Genomic DNA, 18,429 nt, shown 5'->3' with positions numbered 1-18,429 from the left:
CTGGTCTGCTAAGGGAAGCAGGGAAAGAAATAGAGGAGGCTCAAACCATTTTTCAATTCTCTATGGCTACAGCTGTGTGCCAGAGGTTTGGAGGATCATAGCATTCTTAACAGTGCAGAAGGAGGCCATTTGGCCCATCGAGTGTGCACTGACCCTTAGAAAGAACACCCCACCTAGTCACTATCCCCATAACCCCACCCAACCTTTGGACACTAAACAGCAATTTAGCATGGCCAATCCATCTAACCTGCACATCTTTGGACTGGGGAGGAAATCGGAGCACCCAGAGGAAACCCACACACACTGGGAGGACGTACAAACTCAACAGTCACCTGAAGTCGTAATCAAACCTGAGTCCCTGGGTCCCACCCTGGGGATTTACCATTGTTTAAAAAGGGAAAAGAGTGATAGAGGCAATAAAGTCTCATGGCATAGAAAAATACCAAGATATTTACTTTGAGATGCAGAAACCTACAACCACAAGCTGGAAGGTAGGATTAGACAAAATAGCTTGTTTATAACTGTTTAGAGCAGATCGACCAGATGATCGCCTCTTGTACACAAGTCTTTATGCTGTGTGCTTCATGCATTCCCAAAGTCAAGTGCCAGCATCAGAAATCGTTTTTAATCATTAAGGTAAAAGAAAAACTAAAAGATGTAAAGAAATGAAGCTAGGTGAGAGGAATAAAAGATGTCTGAAAAATATTAGAAAAGATGTTGAGTGTGGGCGCGTGGCCCAAATAAGCACTTTATATAAACACATTGATTACACGCAACACATGGGATTACTTGAATTAATTGCAGGTGTAAGTTCAACTTGAAAGCTATGACATGGTAGCTTTTCTTGAGACACAACTGCAAGACGGTAAGGATTGGAAATGAGATATTTCAGGGTAATGAGATTTACAGGGAAGAGAAATAATAGTTGGAAGGAAAGAGTAACTGTAATGACTCAGGACGAAATCATTTTGATGATGACAATTAAACGAGAGGTAAACATGCAGTGAAAAATATACAAGTAGAATTTGGAAAAAGACAAGGAAGTTATGTAGAGCACCTCTATTGTGGTAGATTGCAGAAGAGTTGGGTTTGCACAAGTATGTGGGAAAGACAGTAGGCACGTTCTTCTGGCGGTTCACGCCAGCAGATATTCCGGTCCAGCAGATGGTGCACCCCCACCACAGGATTCCCGGTGGCATGGGATGGATTCAATGGGAAATCCCATTGACAGCGGCGGGACCAGAAGATCCTGACAATGGTGGGCCGCCTCCCGCCGCCAAGAAACATGCCACAGGGAGGCCAGAGAATCTCGCTCACTGGTTTTAAGAACAAGAACAAGAACAAAGAACATTATGGAACAGGCCCGTCGGATTCAGATTCCTTACTTAAATCTATTACTTATTGCCGAAACAGTCCGTATCTCTCAATTCCCCGCACGTTCATGTGTCCATTAAGATGCATCTGAAATGTTGCTATCGTACCTGCCTCCATCACCTCCACTGGAAACGTGTTCCAGGCATCCACCACTCTCTGCATGTAAAACTTTCCCTCCACATCTCCCCTAAACTCTCCCCCTCTCACCTTGCACCTGCGCCCCCTTGTAATTGATTCTTCCACCCTGTCAATTCCTCTCATAATTTTGTAGACCTCAATCAGGTCTCCCCTGGTCCTCCTCAGTCTTTCCAATAAAAACAATCCTAGTTTATTCAAATTTTCCTTACAGCTAACACCCTCCAGACCAGACAACATCCTGGTAAACCTTTGCATTCTCTCCAAAGCATCCACGTTCTTCACGCAATATTCCAAATGTTGTCGAACTAAAATTTTATGCAACTGTTAACGTGACCTGCCAACTCTTGTACTCAATGCCCGGGCTGATGAAGCCAACCATGCCATATGCCTTTACCACCTTATTCACTTGCATTACCAATTTCTTGGAACTATGGACCTGAATACCCAGATTCCTTTGTATGCCAATGTTCCTAAGGGTTCTGCCATTTACTGTATAAATCACACCTGAATTTAATCCAAAATGCATCACCTCGCATTTGTCAGGATTGAAATCCATCTGCCGCTTCTCTGTCCAACTCTCCAATCTATCTATATCTGCTGTATTCTCTGATATTGGGAAAATTAAAATCACCCACCACAACAAACCTGCTATTATCATCTCTTTCCAGAATCTGACTACATATCTGTTCCTTTGCATCCCGCTGGCTGTTGGGAGGCCTAGAATACAACACCAACATTGAGCTTGCACCCTTCCTATATCTCCTGCTTCTCTTGTTGGGTTTGGTTGAGTTCCATGTTCTCCTGTCACCCCCCCCCCCCCCCCCCCCCCCCCCCCCCCCCCCCCCCAGCCCCTTACTGTGTCGTGGCTATCCTCTCCTGATCTTTGGCTTCCTAGTTGTTGGCTACAAACAGGTCTTACAACAACCAAGTGAATGGATCTCTCGTTTTGTGGAAACCTTCTTCTGACCCTCGGATGGCGAATTTAATTTTCTCCATTTGGAGAAATTCCGATAGGCCTGACAGCCAGTCTGCAGCTTTGGGTGGTGCTGCTGATCGCCAGCCTAGCAGGAAAATCCCTAACTGTCAGCGTCCTGTCTCCACCTTACGAAGGTGACATCCATAGTCACCGGCGTGAACCTGTGGTTGTTACAGACAGAGACTTTATCGGGTTAAGTGAAATGTTGTCGCAGTTGGTTCCACGACCGAAGTGTTGCTACCACCACTGGGCTCGTTGAATATTTATTAGGTGGGGATGGGAGTGCCACCGTGGGTAGGGCTGGAAGGAGGTCCCTCTTCAGGAGCCCTCCTTCATAAGCACTCACTCGGCTGCTGGCTTCTTTATCCACCCATTTATTCTCCCTGCAGTTGTGCCCAGTGGGAATATTGCAGGTTTGGGAGGGCTAGACCTCCCATGGTTCTCGTCAGCTGCGGTATTCTCTTTGGGATCCTTGCATTCTCCAGTGAGTTAAAAAAGGCCTTGGGAATGTAGATCGGGATAGACCTAATCAGGAAGAGGAACCTGGGCAGTACGCTCATTTTGATCGTCTGCACCCTCCTCACCAGGGAGTTCCATCTCTGCAGGTCCTTTTTAACTTCCTCCGTCAGGCTGGTCAGGTTCCACTTGTGGACCCCTGTCCAGTAGTGAGCAATTTGGATCCCCAGGTAGTGGAATTTGTGCCGGGCCTGTTTAAACGGCAGCCCCATCAGCTCTGCCACTCCCCCTTGCGGGTTCACCGGGAAGATCTCGCTTCGGCTCAAGTTGCGTTTGTAGCCCGAGAAGGTTCCAAACTCTTTCAAGAGCGCCATGATCCTTCCATGCTGTTTCGCAGGTCCGAGATATAGAGAAGCAATGCATCTGCATAGAGCGTGACTCTATGCTGTCTGACTCCTCTCTGAACACGGTTGTTGCCGTAAACATCGTCCTCTTATTTAGCAAAATGGCTATCCCCCGGCCCTTGTCTCGTAGCAGGAATGGTAGGTCTGTCCCACCCAGTCCTTCCTCCGGTGCGACTCTTGGAGGATGACCATGTCGGCTTTCATGTTTCTCAGGTGGGCAACGACTCTGGATCTTTTCACTGGGCCGTTAAGTCCCCTGACGTTCCAGGTGACTATCCTGATGGGGTTTTTGCTTGACCCCCTGCTCCTGTAGGATCACCCATACTTGCCTGTTAGATGTGCCCCTGCACTCTAGGGTTTCCCTTTGTTAGGGGGCCGTTCAAAATGGCCACAGTTACTGTTCTCACCATGAGGTCGGGCCCCTGCACTCCGGAGTTCCCCTTTGTCCAGGGACCTTCCCAAGCGGTCGCTTGCAGTGCCATTTTTTTCCAAGTCACCCAGTGCTAACTACCTTGCTACTGTGCTGGCTCCCCTCCCGGGGGTTGTTGCACTTCTTTTCTGGGCTCCCTGTCTGCCATTCCTCCCCTTCCCCTGTGCTTAGCCGTACATGCTCATCCTCTCTCTAAACGCTCTTGTCTCCAAAACGAGGCAGTGTTTTCCCGCGTAAAGCAGTCTCTGTGGCAATGGTCTGCTGTTGGCTGTACAGATTGTAAAAGGGAGAGAATGTGTTTTGTTAAACCATTGCTTTATAAGAGTCTCATTCTGCGGGCCCTTCATCGCTGCCCCTGCTTCCACTTCTCCAGTCCGTTCTCTGCACTGAACATGTCAGCGTCCGCAGGGACTGTGAAAGAGCGTTCCCTGCTTTGATATGTGACCCAGAGCTTGGCTGGGTACAGCATTCCGAATCTTGTGCTGTTTCTGTACAGCACGGCCTTTGCTTTGTTAAATTCAGCCCGGCGCTTGACCAGGTCAGCACCAATGCCCTGGTGGGTTGGAGAAGCTGTCCCTTCCCACCAGGTTACCCAGCATTTGGGCAACACAGTCTGTGGGATTCCTACCTTTGATCCCCGCCCATGATTCATGGGTGAAAATCGCTTATTGTCACAAGTAGGCTTCAAATGAAGTTACTGTGAAAAGCTCCTAGTCGTCACATTCCGGCACCTGTTCGGGGAGGCCAGTACGGGAATTGAACCCGCACTGCTGGCCTTGGCCTGCTTTACAAGCCAGCAATTTAGCCCACTGTGCTAAACCAGCTCCTAGGTTCTGCTGCCTCGATCAGTTCTTCTGATCCTCAACCTTTCCCCTCAGGTTGCTTTGTGTCACGACCAGCCTTGCCACCTCCTTTTACAGGGCGACGATCCGGTCACTGGTCCATTGCAGCCCGTTCCAGATCTTTAATCGTTGCCTCCTGGCCCTCCAGTCGCTTTGCGGCTTTGTCCAGGGCCACCTGCATGGTCGCCAGAGCTTCGGCCACCTCACCCTTCACCGCAGTTGTATGTCTGATTTTGTTTCTTCTCGGTGTTCCTTAAACTCTCTTGAAAGGAACATCCTCCATCCCCTGATGTGTGTGTGGGGGGGGGGGGGGGGGGGGGGGCTCTCGTGCGGCGGGTTGGTCCCTCTCGCTCTGGCGAAATCTGGGTTTTGCAGCCTCATGTGGTGGTCGGTTCAGCCGATTGCTGTTTGTCCAGGCTTTTTCCACTCCTGGTCTCCACTCGTTTTCTGGACTGGCTGTGGTTCGGCATCTTTCCTTTTTTCTTTGTTTGTTAGTGATGTGGGGATGAGTTTGAACAAGAACAATAAAAAGTACAGCACAGGAACAGGCCCTTCGGCCCTCCAAGCCTGCGCTGACCATGCTGCCAGTCCAAACTCAAATCTTCTACACTTCCTGGGTCCGTATCCCTCTATTCCCATCCTATTCATGTATTTGTCAAGATGCCCCTCAAACGTCACTATCGTCCCTGCTTCCACCACCTGCTTCGGCAATGATATCCAGGCACCCACTACCCTCTGTGTAAAAAAACTTGCCTCGTACATCTCCTCTAAACCTTGCCCCTCACACCTTAAACCTATGCCCCCTAGTAATTGATCCCTCTACCGTGGGAAAATGCCTCTGACTATCCACCCTGTCTATGCCCCTCATAATTTTGTAGACCTCTGTCACATCGCCTCTCAACCTCCGTCGTTCCAGTGAGAACAAACCTAGTTTATTCAACCTCTCCTCGTAGCTAATGCCCTCCATACCAGGCAACATCATGGTAAATCTCTTCTGCACCCTCTCTAAAGCCTCCACATCCTTCTGGTAGTGTGGCGACCTCAATTGAACACTTTCCTCTGAAGTGTGGCCTAACTATGGTTCTATACAGCTGCAACATGACTTGCCAATTGTTATACTCAATGCCCCGGCCAATGAAGGCAACCATGCCGTATGCCTTCTTGACTACCTTCTCCACCTGTGTTGCCCATTTTAGTGACCTATGGACCTGTACACCAAGATCTCTGACTGTCAATACTCTTGAGAGTTCTACCATTCACTGTATATTCCCTACCTGTATTAGACCTTCCAAAATGCATTACCTCACATTTGTCCGGATTAAACTCCATCTGCCATCTCTCCGCCCAAGTCTCCAAACGATCTAAATCCTGCTGTATCCTCCGACAGTCTTCATCACTATCCACAATTCCACCAACCTTTGTGTCATCTGCAAACTTACTAATCAGACCAGATACATTTTCCTCCAAATCATTTATATATACTACAAACCGCAAAGGTCCCAGCACTGATCCCTGTGGAGTTGTACCGTTTGCAGGCATTTTTCGAGCAATAAGTGCCTATTTTTCAGGTTCGCGAGAGGAGAGCCACCTGCTGTGTGACTGAGCACATCCCTGTCACCGGACGTCTGTCGTGCATAATATGAGAACATTTAACCAATTACAACAAGTGCGTGTCTACTTAATTATAATATCCAATAAGTGCGAAGGCAAATATATGTTGTCTCAAACTTATTTCTCTTGGTTGTCTATTATCTGGCCATGCCGATCAATCAACCAGCCCTCTCAGTCTCAGTACCCCTGCTGTTTAATGGCTTCTCTTGAGGTACATATGCTACAATAGACAAGCAGCTGTGTAATCTGATCTCCCTTCCACCATCTCGAGGCAGTTTGGCACCACAGCAAATGGTAGAAGATTGCACATTGTTATTACAGACCTCGAGAACCAACACCTTTGGAGTCCCTGCAGACGAACTAGCCCATGGTAGATTGTGCCCTTGGGGTGTCTCTCACCGAACTGAAGATTTTAACCGCTTCAGTAAGTAGTTGATGTGATCAAAAATGAATTAGAGTTTTAAACTAGTTTAAAAATCGAACATGTGCAATGATATTGGAAGAGGATTTGCAGACAGGAAATTCAAACCGAATCTCTCACCTCAGTCTGACTGCATCGTTTGATTCATCAGGAGCTGAATATTATCTCCCTTTTAGAAGGGGAGGATTTGCAGTCAGGAAACTGAAACCAAACGTTGTGTCAGGAGCTGACAGTGGCACTGAATTTATTCTGCCCTGAACATCATTGCATTTTGAACATGGAAGTAAGAAGCACCATTCATACTGGGGAGAAACCGTGCACGTGCTCTGTGTGTGGATCAGGCATCAGTCAATCACCAGGCCTGTGGAAACACAAACACATTCACGCTGGGAAGAAATTGTGGAAATGTGGGGACTGGGAGGAAGCATTTCGTTCTCCAGCTGAGTTGGAAACTCATCTACGCACTCACAATGGGGGGAATCCATTTACCTGCTCCATATGGGTGGCACGGTAGGACAGTGGTTAGCACTGTTGCTTCACAGCGCCAGGGATCCAGGTTCGATTCCCGGCTTGGGTCACTGTGCGGAGTCTGCACATTCTCCCCATGTCTGCGTGGGTTTCCTCTGGGTGCTCCGGTTTCCTCCCACAGTCCCGAAAGCCAAGCTTATTAGATGAATTGGACATTCTGAATTCTCCCTCAGTGTACCTGAACAGGCGCTGTCGTGTGGCGACTAGGCAATTTTCATAGGAACTTCATTGCACTGGTAATGTAAGCCTACTTGTGACACTAATAAAGATTATTAACTGATCTTTGTGACAGACCACTAGTCACAGACTGCCAATTTGGAAATACCTAGTTTATGCCCACTCTCTGCTTCCTGTCCACTAACCAATCCTCTGTCATGCTAAAATTACCAGCAACTCCTCGAGCACCTATTTTGCCCAGTAATAACCTTTTGTTTTTCCAAACAGGTGATATTTTTCAAAGCAAGTGATGTTAGGTTAATTGGCCTGTAGTTCACTTGTTTCTCCCTCCCTACCTCCTTTCTTGAAAAACAGTGTTACATTTGGCGAGTTCCAATCTGATGAGACTGTTCCCAAGTCTAAAGGAATTTGGGAAAATCATATCTAGTGCATCCACTATCTCTGCAGTGATCTCTTTTCTGAACCCTAGAATGTAGGCCATCAGTTCCCCGAGGCGTTGTCAGATTTGAGTCGCTTAATTTCCATCCTCTTTCTGCCCTTGGGTTACCCTCTATTTGTGCGACGCAACCTCTCTCTTTACTGTGGCAGACGCAAAATATTTGTTCAATGCCTTTGTCATTGGAATGTATTTTTGCCGAACATTTTGAATTCTTTAAATGTTTCCCACTGTTTATTTACTTTACCTTTTAGTCTATTTACCCAATCAGCCGTAGCCAGTTCTCCCCTCATACCTGAGTAATTGGCTTTGTTCATGTTTAAGAGTCTTGTTTGTCTTTGGGGTGTCACTTTCAAAATACATTCCATTAGAAGGCAAAAACTCAGCAAGAAAGATCAATCCGTGGCTCACTTGGGAAGTTGCAAATAGATTAGATTTAAAGAAGAGGTTTATAATGTTGCAAAAAATGGTCGTAAGTCTGAAGATTGTGTGTTTTAGAAACCAGCAAAAACCTCCAAAATTGATGAAAATGGGAAAACGGAATGAGAGTAATCTGGCTGGAAATATAAAAACAACGTGTAAAGAACTTTCACAAGTTTATAAGAAGGAGAGTGAAAGCAAATGTTGGCCTTCGAATCAGAGACAGAAAACATTATCATTGGGAGATTGGACAAATGTTATGTTTGACTTCAAGGTCGAAGGCACAAATTACATATCAGATAGAAGGATAACCAAGGTGCTAAGAAGGGCGAGGAGCTTAAAGTCATTAATATTACCAGAGGAAAAAGTATTGCCGAAGTCTCGTTAGTGCTTTTGTTTGAAGATACAACTAGTTGGTTGAATAAATTGGAAACCGTATACTTGAATTTTCAAAAGGCAGTCAATAAGGTGCCACATAAACAGTCATTGTGCAACATAAGGGAGCTTGGTATAATAGATAGCAAGAATGGAGGATTGGTTATGGATAGAAAATAAAGTGTTGGGATAAAGTTACTCTCTCCTCCACCCTGAAGTCTCACTAAGTCTGAGGCATTAAAATGGGTCACATCGGAAAGAAGTTCGGGAAGCACTGCTTAAAACTAGTGGAGTAAGTGTAGGGGTCTCAACTGTTCGTAATCTATATTAATGATAGAGACGGAGAGTCATGTATCTAAGTTTGTTTACAGTGTAAAGCCAGATGGGAGTGCAAGCTGTGAGATGGATACAAATAGGCTGCTAAGATTTATAGGCAGGTTGAATGAATGGACAACAGGTGGCAGGTGGAGTATAATGTGGTAAATTGTCAAGTTATTCATTTTGGTCGTAAAAATAGAAAAACATAATATTTAAAAGGCATGTGCTATGATCTCTGTGGAGACCAACACACCAAAGGAACTGAATTCAAACACCCCAACAGCAAAAACAGTCAACAAGATTTCACTTTCTGTAACGTTTTTATTTTCACAATCAAATCAAGATCAGAATAAATTACACATGAATTAGCAGGCAAACTGCAGTCAGTATAAACAATAGATTACACATTAAATAAAAAATATGACAAAGACAGGTCTCACTTGTTAACTGTGCAGTGCACTCAGCATAAATGGCATTAAATTCAGCCACACACTCCTTCAAAGCTCTCCGGTATCTCTGGTAGAATTCCAGATCCCTTTCTCTGAGGAATTGGCCTGATTCTGAGCTGACTGACACCAGGATCCAACTCATCCAAGTTCCATGTGCAAGGTCTTCATCAAAATAGCACGTGTCTGCAAAGCCTCTGCTCACAATGGTCTTGATTGAGTGGTTTCACCAATGTTATACACCTAACCTGCACATCTTTGGACTGTGGGAGAAAACTGGAGCACCCGGAAGAAACCCACTCCATACAGTCACCCAAGGGTCGTAATTGAACCCGGGTCCCTGGCGCTATGAGGCAGCAGTACTGACACTGCCATTGTGCATGTTGACCTTTATTGCAAGTGGATTGGAGTGCATGAATAAGGAAATTTTGCTTCAGCTCTTACAGGGCTTTGGTGAGATCACACCTGGAGACTGTGGAGTTTTGGTCTCCACATTTCCGGAAGGATGGAGATTATGCAACAAAGGTTCACTGGATTGATTCATGGGATAGGCAGGTCGTTCTGTGATGGGAGATGTTTATACACACTGGGGTTTAGAAGAGTGAGAAGTGATCTCATTAAAACATACAAGATTTTAAAGGTGCAAGACCGGTGTCTACATTGAGGTTGTTTCCCCTGGCTGGGGAATCTGGACCATGGGTGTGTGATTGGGCTTTGGGTCCACGTGTGTAAGGCTGAGACGAATAATTCCTTCATTCAAAATGTTTTATATATTTGCAATTAATTCTCTACCTTAGAGGATTGGGGATGTTCCAATGTTAAATATATTTTATGCTGCGATAGACATGTTTGCTCTGTCGGGGAATCGAGGAATATGGCAGTGGGCGGAAAAGTAGATAAATATCGGCCACGATGCTGTTGAGCGCTGGGTGGGTCTGGCTTAGATATATTCAAGTGAGGCGTGACAAGGCTGGTAAATATCACAAGAGCTAATCGTGAGATTTACCGGCCTTGTTGAGTCACGAGTCGGTGCCCATAGAACGCACCCCTTATATCATTGGTGGTGGTTCATTTAGGATGATCTCGTATGAGGGGATTATGAGCAAAGATAACAGTTTTGAACTCATTGGAACTTAGAGGAATGAGAGGTGATCTCATTGAAACCCATATGATTCTTAAAGGGTTTGACAGGGTAAATGCTGAGAGGATGTTTCCCCTCATGGGAGAGTCTGAGACCAGAGGGCAGAGCCTCGGATTAAAGGGGGTGCCAATTTATAACTGGGATGAAGTGGAATTTCTTCTCTGAGGGTTGAGAGCCATTGGAACTCCTTCCACAGAGCAGTGCGGACAGAATCCTTGTGTATATTTAAAGCTGGATCAGTAAGAGAATCAAGGATTACGGGGAAAGGGCAGGGAAGTGGATGTGAAGAATGTCGGATCAACAATGATCCTATTGAATGGTGGAGCAGCATAGAGGGGCCGAATGGCCCACCTCTGTTCCTATTTCGTATGGTCTACATGACTGACAAGGATATTGTTTCAGTGAATCTTGGAAGAATTTTGAGTGATTTTCAAGTAGCTATCTTGGTTTGGGGGATCAATAGGAATAGAGCTTTTTTTATATCAAATGTATTTTTGAAGCAGCTTTGCTTTCATTTATTGAAACCAGATGGAAAAGGACGAGTTAAACAGCATTGCTGCTTTTATTGTGTTGGCATTTGTTCAGCAAATCCTGGCATAACTTAGAAAACCTAGCAAACAATCCAATGCAGACTGTATTTCCTTTGCAGACTCCTTTTAAATAAATGTGAGAATTGGTACATTACGTTCCAGGGCAGTTTGACCTTTGGAGAACCATACTTGGCTGAAAACCTCAGGGTTTGATATTTTAATTAAATCGATGCACTTGCATGAAAACAGGCTGAAGTGTCAGAAACACATTTACTTTGAAGACTATCCCTTAGCTGATTTCTGTTAAGCAGTACAGTGAAAAGAATAGACAATCTCAATTCAGAGGTTGCTGTTTAACCACATGGTATTATTTAAGGGGATCTGACAATTTGTGCCTTCCTGTAACAGAATGGAGGAGATTTAAAGAAACACCTGTAAATAAATGTTGGTTGACGCTTACTGTTGATTCAGAAAATGAGCTGCTTGTCCTGTTGAGTGAAAAACAGTGATCTTTTCTTGGGTTAACCGTGTTACACATCATGAGAATGACCTGGTCAGGAACCTTCTGACCAGTAAACAATAGATGTTGCTGACTAGCCACAGGTGTGGTTGCAGTAACACCGCTTTAGCCACATGCACTCATTTTAGTACACAATCAAAATGGTTCAGGCCAATGACATTTTATCACAACTTAGTTGTTTAAACTAACAGTCAGTAAGTGATAACATTGCTTTTGTGGACCTCGTTTTGGATGTTTTATATGCGGGATGGATAATGTGACTAGGTTGGCTGCCACAGCATCACAATCTTTTGGGAAATGCCCTGGGACAAACCCAGGTAAGATTGTCAAAATTTACTGTGATTTTATCCTTGTGGTTTCTCCTTGTACAACAGAGCAAGAGCCGGAGCAACGATGATCTGTTGGCTGGGACGCCTGGTGGACTGACTTTGACCAATAATACCAAAGTTAAAAAGAACCTCTGCCCACCTTCATCAATAGGGTCGAGTTCTGCAGCATCAGGATCAACTGCGAGTAGCAATCTTGAGGGCAAAACAAAGAATCTTGCAGGTTTGTTCCTACTCAGCTCAACTTTTAATTTGCACTTCCAATTGATTTTTGAAACTATTTTTAGTTTCTAAATTTAAGCATTTTTGTATTATTCATGTGATTGTGTACACTGAGGGTGATCCTTTCTGGCATTGTGCCCTTACATTCCTCAGTGTGCCCTGTCCTCGATTTGACGACAAGGTGACCTGTTCCATGTATCTCACTTGCATGTAGGAATCATACGATATTTCATGGCTTGGTCACATGGTGGCAAGGAATCATCCACTCCCTAATTTACCAAAGCTTGATGCTGAATTTGAGACCTGTAAGAAAGGAGTAAATCTGCAGCATTGCCTAATGAAATGTTACCCAAAGCTTTCTCCACTGTGACTCCATTTTAATGCTTTTTAATTGACGTAACCCGGGAGGGTGTGGTCTGTGTAGCATGCATTGCTGCCAAATTGGTTGTAAATGATATGGCCCAATCCCATTTAAAACAAAAGGCTTTGTGTGATGTAGTATGCTGGTACATGGGATTCTGAGAAATTAAGATCATCGTATCCCTAAAATGGAGACTCCTGTCAGCAGTATAGCAATTGTCATACTGCTTGCAGCAGAGGCATTCACAGAATTATAACTTGCACATCTTTGGCCAGTGTTCTGGCCTTTGCATCCCTAGTAGCCCGCCGAAGGATTCTTCTTCAGTGGAAGGATGCGAGGCCCCCAAGCGTGGAGGCCTGGGTCAACGATACGGTGGGGTTTATTAAATTGGAGAAGGTGAAATTTGCCCTAGGGGGGTCAGTGCAGGGGTTTTTCAGGAGATGGCAACCATTCCTAGATCTCCTGGCAGAGCGGTAAAATCAAAAGGTCAGCAGCAGCAGCGGGGGGGGGGGGGGGGGGGGGGGGCACAGTTTTCTCCAATAGTATAAAATGCTGTGATAGTTTGAAATTTGGCACTCTTACATTTGCCCTGATGATTACAAGATGAAACACTTTGGCAAATGGCCTCGAGCAATATTCAAATTCTTTACTATCAAACAGCTCTCAATATATTCTACTCGAGGTGGCTGCATGCCACCTTCAGGGGTGAGGCGCCCACCACCTTCAAGGGTGGGGCACATGTCACCTTCAAAGGTGGGGCACATGTCACCTTCAAGGGTGGGGCAGATGTCACCTTCAAGGGTGGGGCACATGTCACCTTCAAGGGTGGGGCACATGTCACCTTCGAGGGTGGGGCACATGCACCCTGACCCTGCACAAGCAAGCTTTGCCACTGTAAAGGTCACCAAGGCTCCTTAGACAGTACCTTCCAAAACCACATGCACTACCATCTGGAAAGACAAGGTCAGCAGATACCTGGGAAAATCATCACCTGGAAGTTCAGCTCCAAGTTTCCCTCCAAGTCACTCACCACCCTGACGAGGAAATATATCATTGTTTCTTCACTGTCGCTGGGTCAAAATCCTGGAACTCCCTCCCATCAGCGCTGTGGGCATACCTACACCACGTAGGACTGCAGCAGTTCAAGATGGCATCTCACCACCACCACCTTCTGAAGGGGAGTTCAGCACGGCAACAAAGGCTGGCCTAGCCTGTGAGGTTAATAACCCATGAATGAATAAATAAATCATGTCTATATTACCTTTCCCAATCCTTTCTGCCAAATAAATACATCAGAGAATCCCTGCAGTGCAGAAGAGACTCTTCAGCCCATCGAGTCTGCACCAACCCCATGGAGGAGCACCCCACCGAGGCCCATTCCCCTGCCCTATTCCTGTAACCCTGTGCATTGATCATGATCAATCCACCTAACTTGCACATCTTTATGCATATTAAATATATAAAGCAATGGTCCTGGAACTAACCCTTTAGGAACATGAAAAGTAACAATTTACCACACTCTGTTTTCTGTCCTCAAGCTAAGTTTTAGAAATCCAAGCTGACACTGACCCTCCTATTGTGAGCCTCAATTTTGTTCACCAGCCTTTTATGTGTCATAATTTGTCAAACACTTGCCCTTAGTGTCCAAAATTGCCCTTAGTGTTGGGTGGGGTTATTGGGTTATGAGGATAGGGTGGAGGTGTTGACCTTGGGTAGGGTGCTCTTTCCAAGAGCCGGTGCAGACTTGATGGGCCGAATGGCCTCCTTCTGCACTGTAAATTCTATGATCTATGTACATGGGAGAAGTATGAAAATTCCCTGGCCCTCGGCCTCGCAAACCTCCATGGATCCACCCCTCCCATCTGGTCCATAAACCCCCTCAGCACCTTAGCTGCCGCAGGCCTGCTACCCGTCCTGAAACTGGATCGATCCAGTGGCGGATCCAGCACCATGTTGGAATCCCCCCCATTACCAGGCCCCCCGCCTCCAAATCTGAAATCCGGCCCAACATGCGCCGCATGAAACCTACATCATCCCAATTCGGGGCGTATACATTGACCAGCACCACCCGCTCCCCTTGCAGCTTGCCGCTCACCATCACGCATCGCCACCCCCCGGTTTTTTGCATCCAGTCCCGAATGAAACACTTGGCCCACCCACCCCTTCCTCAACCTAACCTGATCCGCCACTTTCAGGTGCGTCTCCTGAAGCATGGCCACGTCCGCCTTCTGCCCCCTCAGGTGCGCGAACACGCGGGACCGTTTAACCGGCCCATTCAGTCCCCTCACATTCCAGGTGATCAGCCGGATCGGAGGGCCACCTGCCCCCCTCCTCTGTCGACTAGCCATCACCCTTCCGTAATCCGCCAAGTGCCCGCACCCCCCGCTCAGCCCGTTCCCCACAGCAACAGACCCCCATCCCGACCCCCTCTACACGCTCCAACTCCTTCTTGGCCATTCCAGCAGAAACCCGGTATCCCCCCCCCCCCCCAACCTAGGGCCCCCCCTAGCTGCGTAACTCCAGTCATTGTACTTCCGTAAGTCAGCTGACTCCTGCTGACCCCGGCTGCTCCCACCACCCCAATTACCCTCCCCAGTGACAGACACCCATTCCCCCAATGCCGACCCCGCCCCCTGCATCTCCAGCGCGGGAGAAAAGCCTACGCCCCATTCCAAGCCCCGCCCCCCGAACCAAAGCGCGGGAAGACAGGCACAGGACCCAACAGGGCCGCGAACCCCACCCAAACCCGCAACCAGTGAAATAATAAAAATCCCAACATAATATGATAAAACACCCAAGTAAACAGATAACAGTCCCAAAAAGCAGACAAGAAAAAACAGAACAGCAAAAAAACATCGTCCGATAGAACCAAAAAGAAAAAAGCGAAAGGATATCAAGGAGGACAAAGCCTCCGGGCTGTGTATAATGTTCCCCAGCTCCCAGTCTTCAGTTCAAGTCCAGCTTCTCTGCCTGCCACCTCCGGGGAGTCAAAATAAAGTTGCCGGTCTTTATAGGTGACCCACAGGCGTGCCGGCTGCAACAGGTTAAACTTGACCCCCTTCTTGTGGAGCACTGCCTTCGCCCGGTTAAACCCAGCCCTTTTCTTCGCCACCTCCGCACTCTAGTCCTGGTAGATCCTGATCTCCCACTTGCTACTCCTCCCCCTCTTTGCCCAACGAAGCGCACACTCACGGTCGACCAAGCGCTGAAAGCGGACCAGCACCGCCCTGGGCGGTTCGTTCGGCCTGGGCTTCCGCAGCATCACCCGATGGGCACCCTCCAGCTCCAGGGGTCCCTGGAACGACCCCGCGCCCATCAGCGAGTTCAGCATCAGGACCACGTAGGCCCCCAAATCAGAACCTTCCAGGGAGGCCCAAAATCTGCAGATTCTTCCGACGGGAGTGATTCTCCATCTCCTCCATCCTTGCCAACCATTTCTTGTGAAGCGCCTCGTGCGACTCCACCTTCACCGCCAGGCCGAGGAGTTTGTCCTCGTTCTCCGAAGCCTTCTGCTGCAGCTCCCAAATCTCTGCAGCCTGAGCCGTCTGAGTCGCCCCGAGCCTGTCCAGCGATGCCCTCAACGGCTCCAGGATCTCAGCCTTTATTTCCTGGAAGGAGCGCAGCAACAGCTCCTGCTGCCCCCTCGCCCACTGCTGCCACGCTGCCGGTTCCCCACCCGCCGCCTCCTTGTCCTTTCTGCCTCGCACCTTCTTCTGCTGCAAAGTTGATTTTCTGGTCGCTCCACTTCTAGTCCAGCCCATCCACCGGCCGCCAAGCACATAAATGCTTCACAGCTCCAGGGTCCCAGGTTCGATTCCCGGCTGGGTCAATGTGCTGAGTCTGCACGTCCTCCCCGTGTGTGCGTGGGTTTCCTCCGGGTGCTCCGGTTTCCTCCCACAGTCCAAAGATGTGCGGGTTAGGTGGATTGGCCATGCTAAATTGCCCGTAGTGTCCTAAAAAGTAAGGTTCGGGGGGGTTGTTGGGTTACGGGTATAGGGTGGATACGTGGGTTTGAGTAGGGTGATCATTGCTCGGCACAACATCGAGGGCCGAAGGGCCTGTTCTGTGCTGTACTGTTCTATGTTCTATGTTCTAGAGGCTGCGTTCCCACCCGGGGAAAAGTCAAAACAGCGTTGTTATGGGCCCTTAAAAGAGCCCGAAAGTACAAAAAAAGCGGGAGCCACCGAACGTGCGGCTTAGCACTGCATCGCCGCAACCGGAAATCTTCCAAAAGGAAAAACTTTAACGTACTGTCGACACCTAATTGCAATTCAGCAACCCAACACAGTTCAAATGCCAAAAGAGGTTATTTGCTTATCTGTTCAGACCTTTGGCGCGAGACCCTTTTCAGGAACAACTTGAAAATCCTTTGATCTTGTCAGACACTTATGCGCATTCTAACAGTATTTAGTAAAACTGCAAACTAAGACAGACCTGGCTTCTCCCATTAATCGCATCATCTGTATCCCATTAGGATGTCCCATCACTTGCTTCACTAGGACTAAATGCAATCCCTTATAAATGATCTACTGTCCAGAGAATCTCACCAATCATAACAATGTTTCATTAGCTAGCTCTCTGGAAACAAGTAAGTGGTTAAAATCAATCGTTGACTCACCTTTTACGACACCTTAATTACAGCTTTAGAAGACACATGGGAAAGGTGCCCAATCCATGGATTACAAGGGAAATTAGAGATCATATTTGATCCAAGGAAGAAGCATACAAATTGGCCAAGAAATACAAGGATTGTGAGGAGTTTAGAATTTAGCAAAAAGGACCATGGGATTGATTAGGAAGGGGAAAAAAAGATAGTAAGCTGGCAGCGGACATAAAAACGGACTGTAGAAGTTTCTATAAGTGAAGAGAAAAGGATTGGTGAAGACAAATGTAGGTCCCTTACAGTCAGAAACGGGAATGTATAATAGGGGACAAAAAAATGGCTGAGCAACTTTGGTTCTGGCTTCACAAATGAGGACACAATTCAGATTCCAGAAATGTTGGGGAACGCAAGAGTTTAGTGAGAGGGAGGAACTGAAAGATATCAATATTAGTAGAGAAATGGTGCTGGGGAAATTGATGAAATTGAAGCCTGATAAATCCCCAGGGCCTAATAATCTACATCCCAGAGTACTTAAGGAAGTGGTTCTAGAAACAGTGGATGATCTTCTAGGATTGTATAACTCTGGAATAGTTCCTACAGATTGGATGGTTGCTAATGTAACTCCATTTAAAAAGGGAGATGGAGAGAATTAAAGGGAATTATAGACCAGTAAGCCTGACGTCAGTAGTGGTGAAAATTCTAGAATCCATTATCAAAGACTTTATAGCAGGGCACTTGGAAAATAGTGGCAGGATTGGGCAGAGTCAGCATGGATTTATGATGGGGGAAATCATGCTTGACAAATTACTGGAATTATTTGAGGGTGCAACTGGTAGAGTTGACAAGGGGAGCTAGTGGATGTGGTACATTTGGACTTTCAGAAAGCCTTTGACAAAGTGCCGCATAAGAGATTGGCATGTAAAATTAAAGTGCATGGGATTAGGGCTAGTGTATTGAGATTAATAAAATCTGATTGGCAGATAGGAAACAAAGAGTAGAAATTACTGTGTCTTTTTCAAATTGGCAGGCAGTGACTAGTGGGGTACCGCATGGATCGGTGCTAGGAGCCCGCACTTCACAATATAAATGAATTAGAAGAGGGAACAAAATGTAATATCTCCAAATTTTTAGATGACACCAAGTTGGGTGGGAGGGTGAGCTGTGAGGAGAATGCAGAGATCTTTCAGTGTGATCTGGACACGTTCGTGAGTGGACAAATGAATGGAAAATGCAGTATAATTTGGATATATGTGAGTTGTCCACTTTGGAAGCAAAAACGAGAATGCAGACTATTATCTGAATGGACATAAATTAGGAGAGGAGAATGTGCAACGTGACCTGGGTGTCCTTGTACACAGACCACTGAATGTAATC

The 18,429-nt window shown here is 46.7% G+C and overlaps 1 protein-coding gene across 8 annotated transcripts in view; it reads left to right on the top strand.

Annotated features, from left to right (window-relative positions):
• specc1la (sperm antigen with calponin homology and coiled-coil domains 1-like a) overlaps window positions 1-18,429 on the top strand; it is a 389,888-nt gene that overhangs the window by 100,688 nt on the left and 270,771 nt on the right. For all 8 annotated transcript variants that reach the window (XM_038794043.1, XM_038794051.1, XM_038794093.1 and 5 more), the window contains one exon: window positions 11,918-12,092. In XM_038794043.1, the coding sequence (XP_038649971.1) occupies window positions 11,918-12,092 (175 nt within the window). The remainder of the gene's footprint in view (window positions 1-11,917; window positions 12,093-18,429) is intronic.

The sequence above is a fragment of the Scyliorhinus canicula genome, chromosome 1, assembly GCF_902713615.1.
Source record: "Scyliorhinus canicula chromosome 1, sScyCan1.1, whole genome shotgun sequence".
NCBI lineage: Eukaryota > Metazoa > Chordata > Chondrichthyes > Carcharhiniformes > Scyliorhinidae > Scyliorhinus > Scyliorhinus canicula.
The sequence above is the reverse complement of the archived record's forward strand: the minus strand, read 5'-3'. Positions and strand labels throughout refer to the sequence as shown.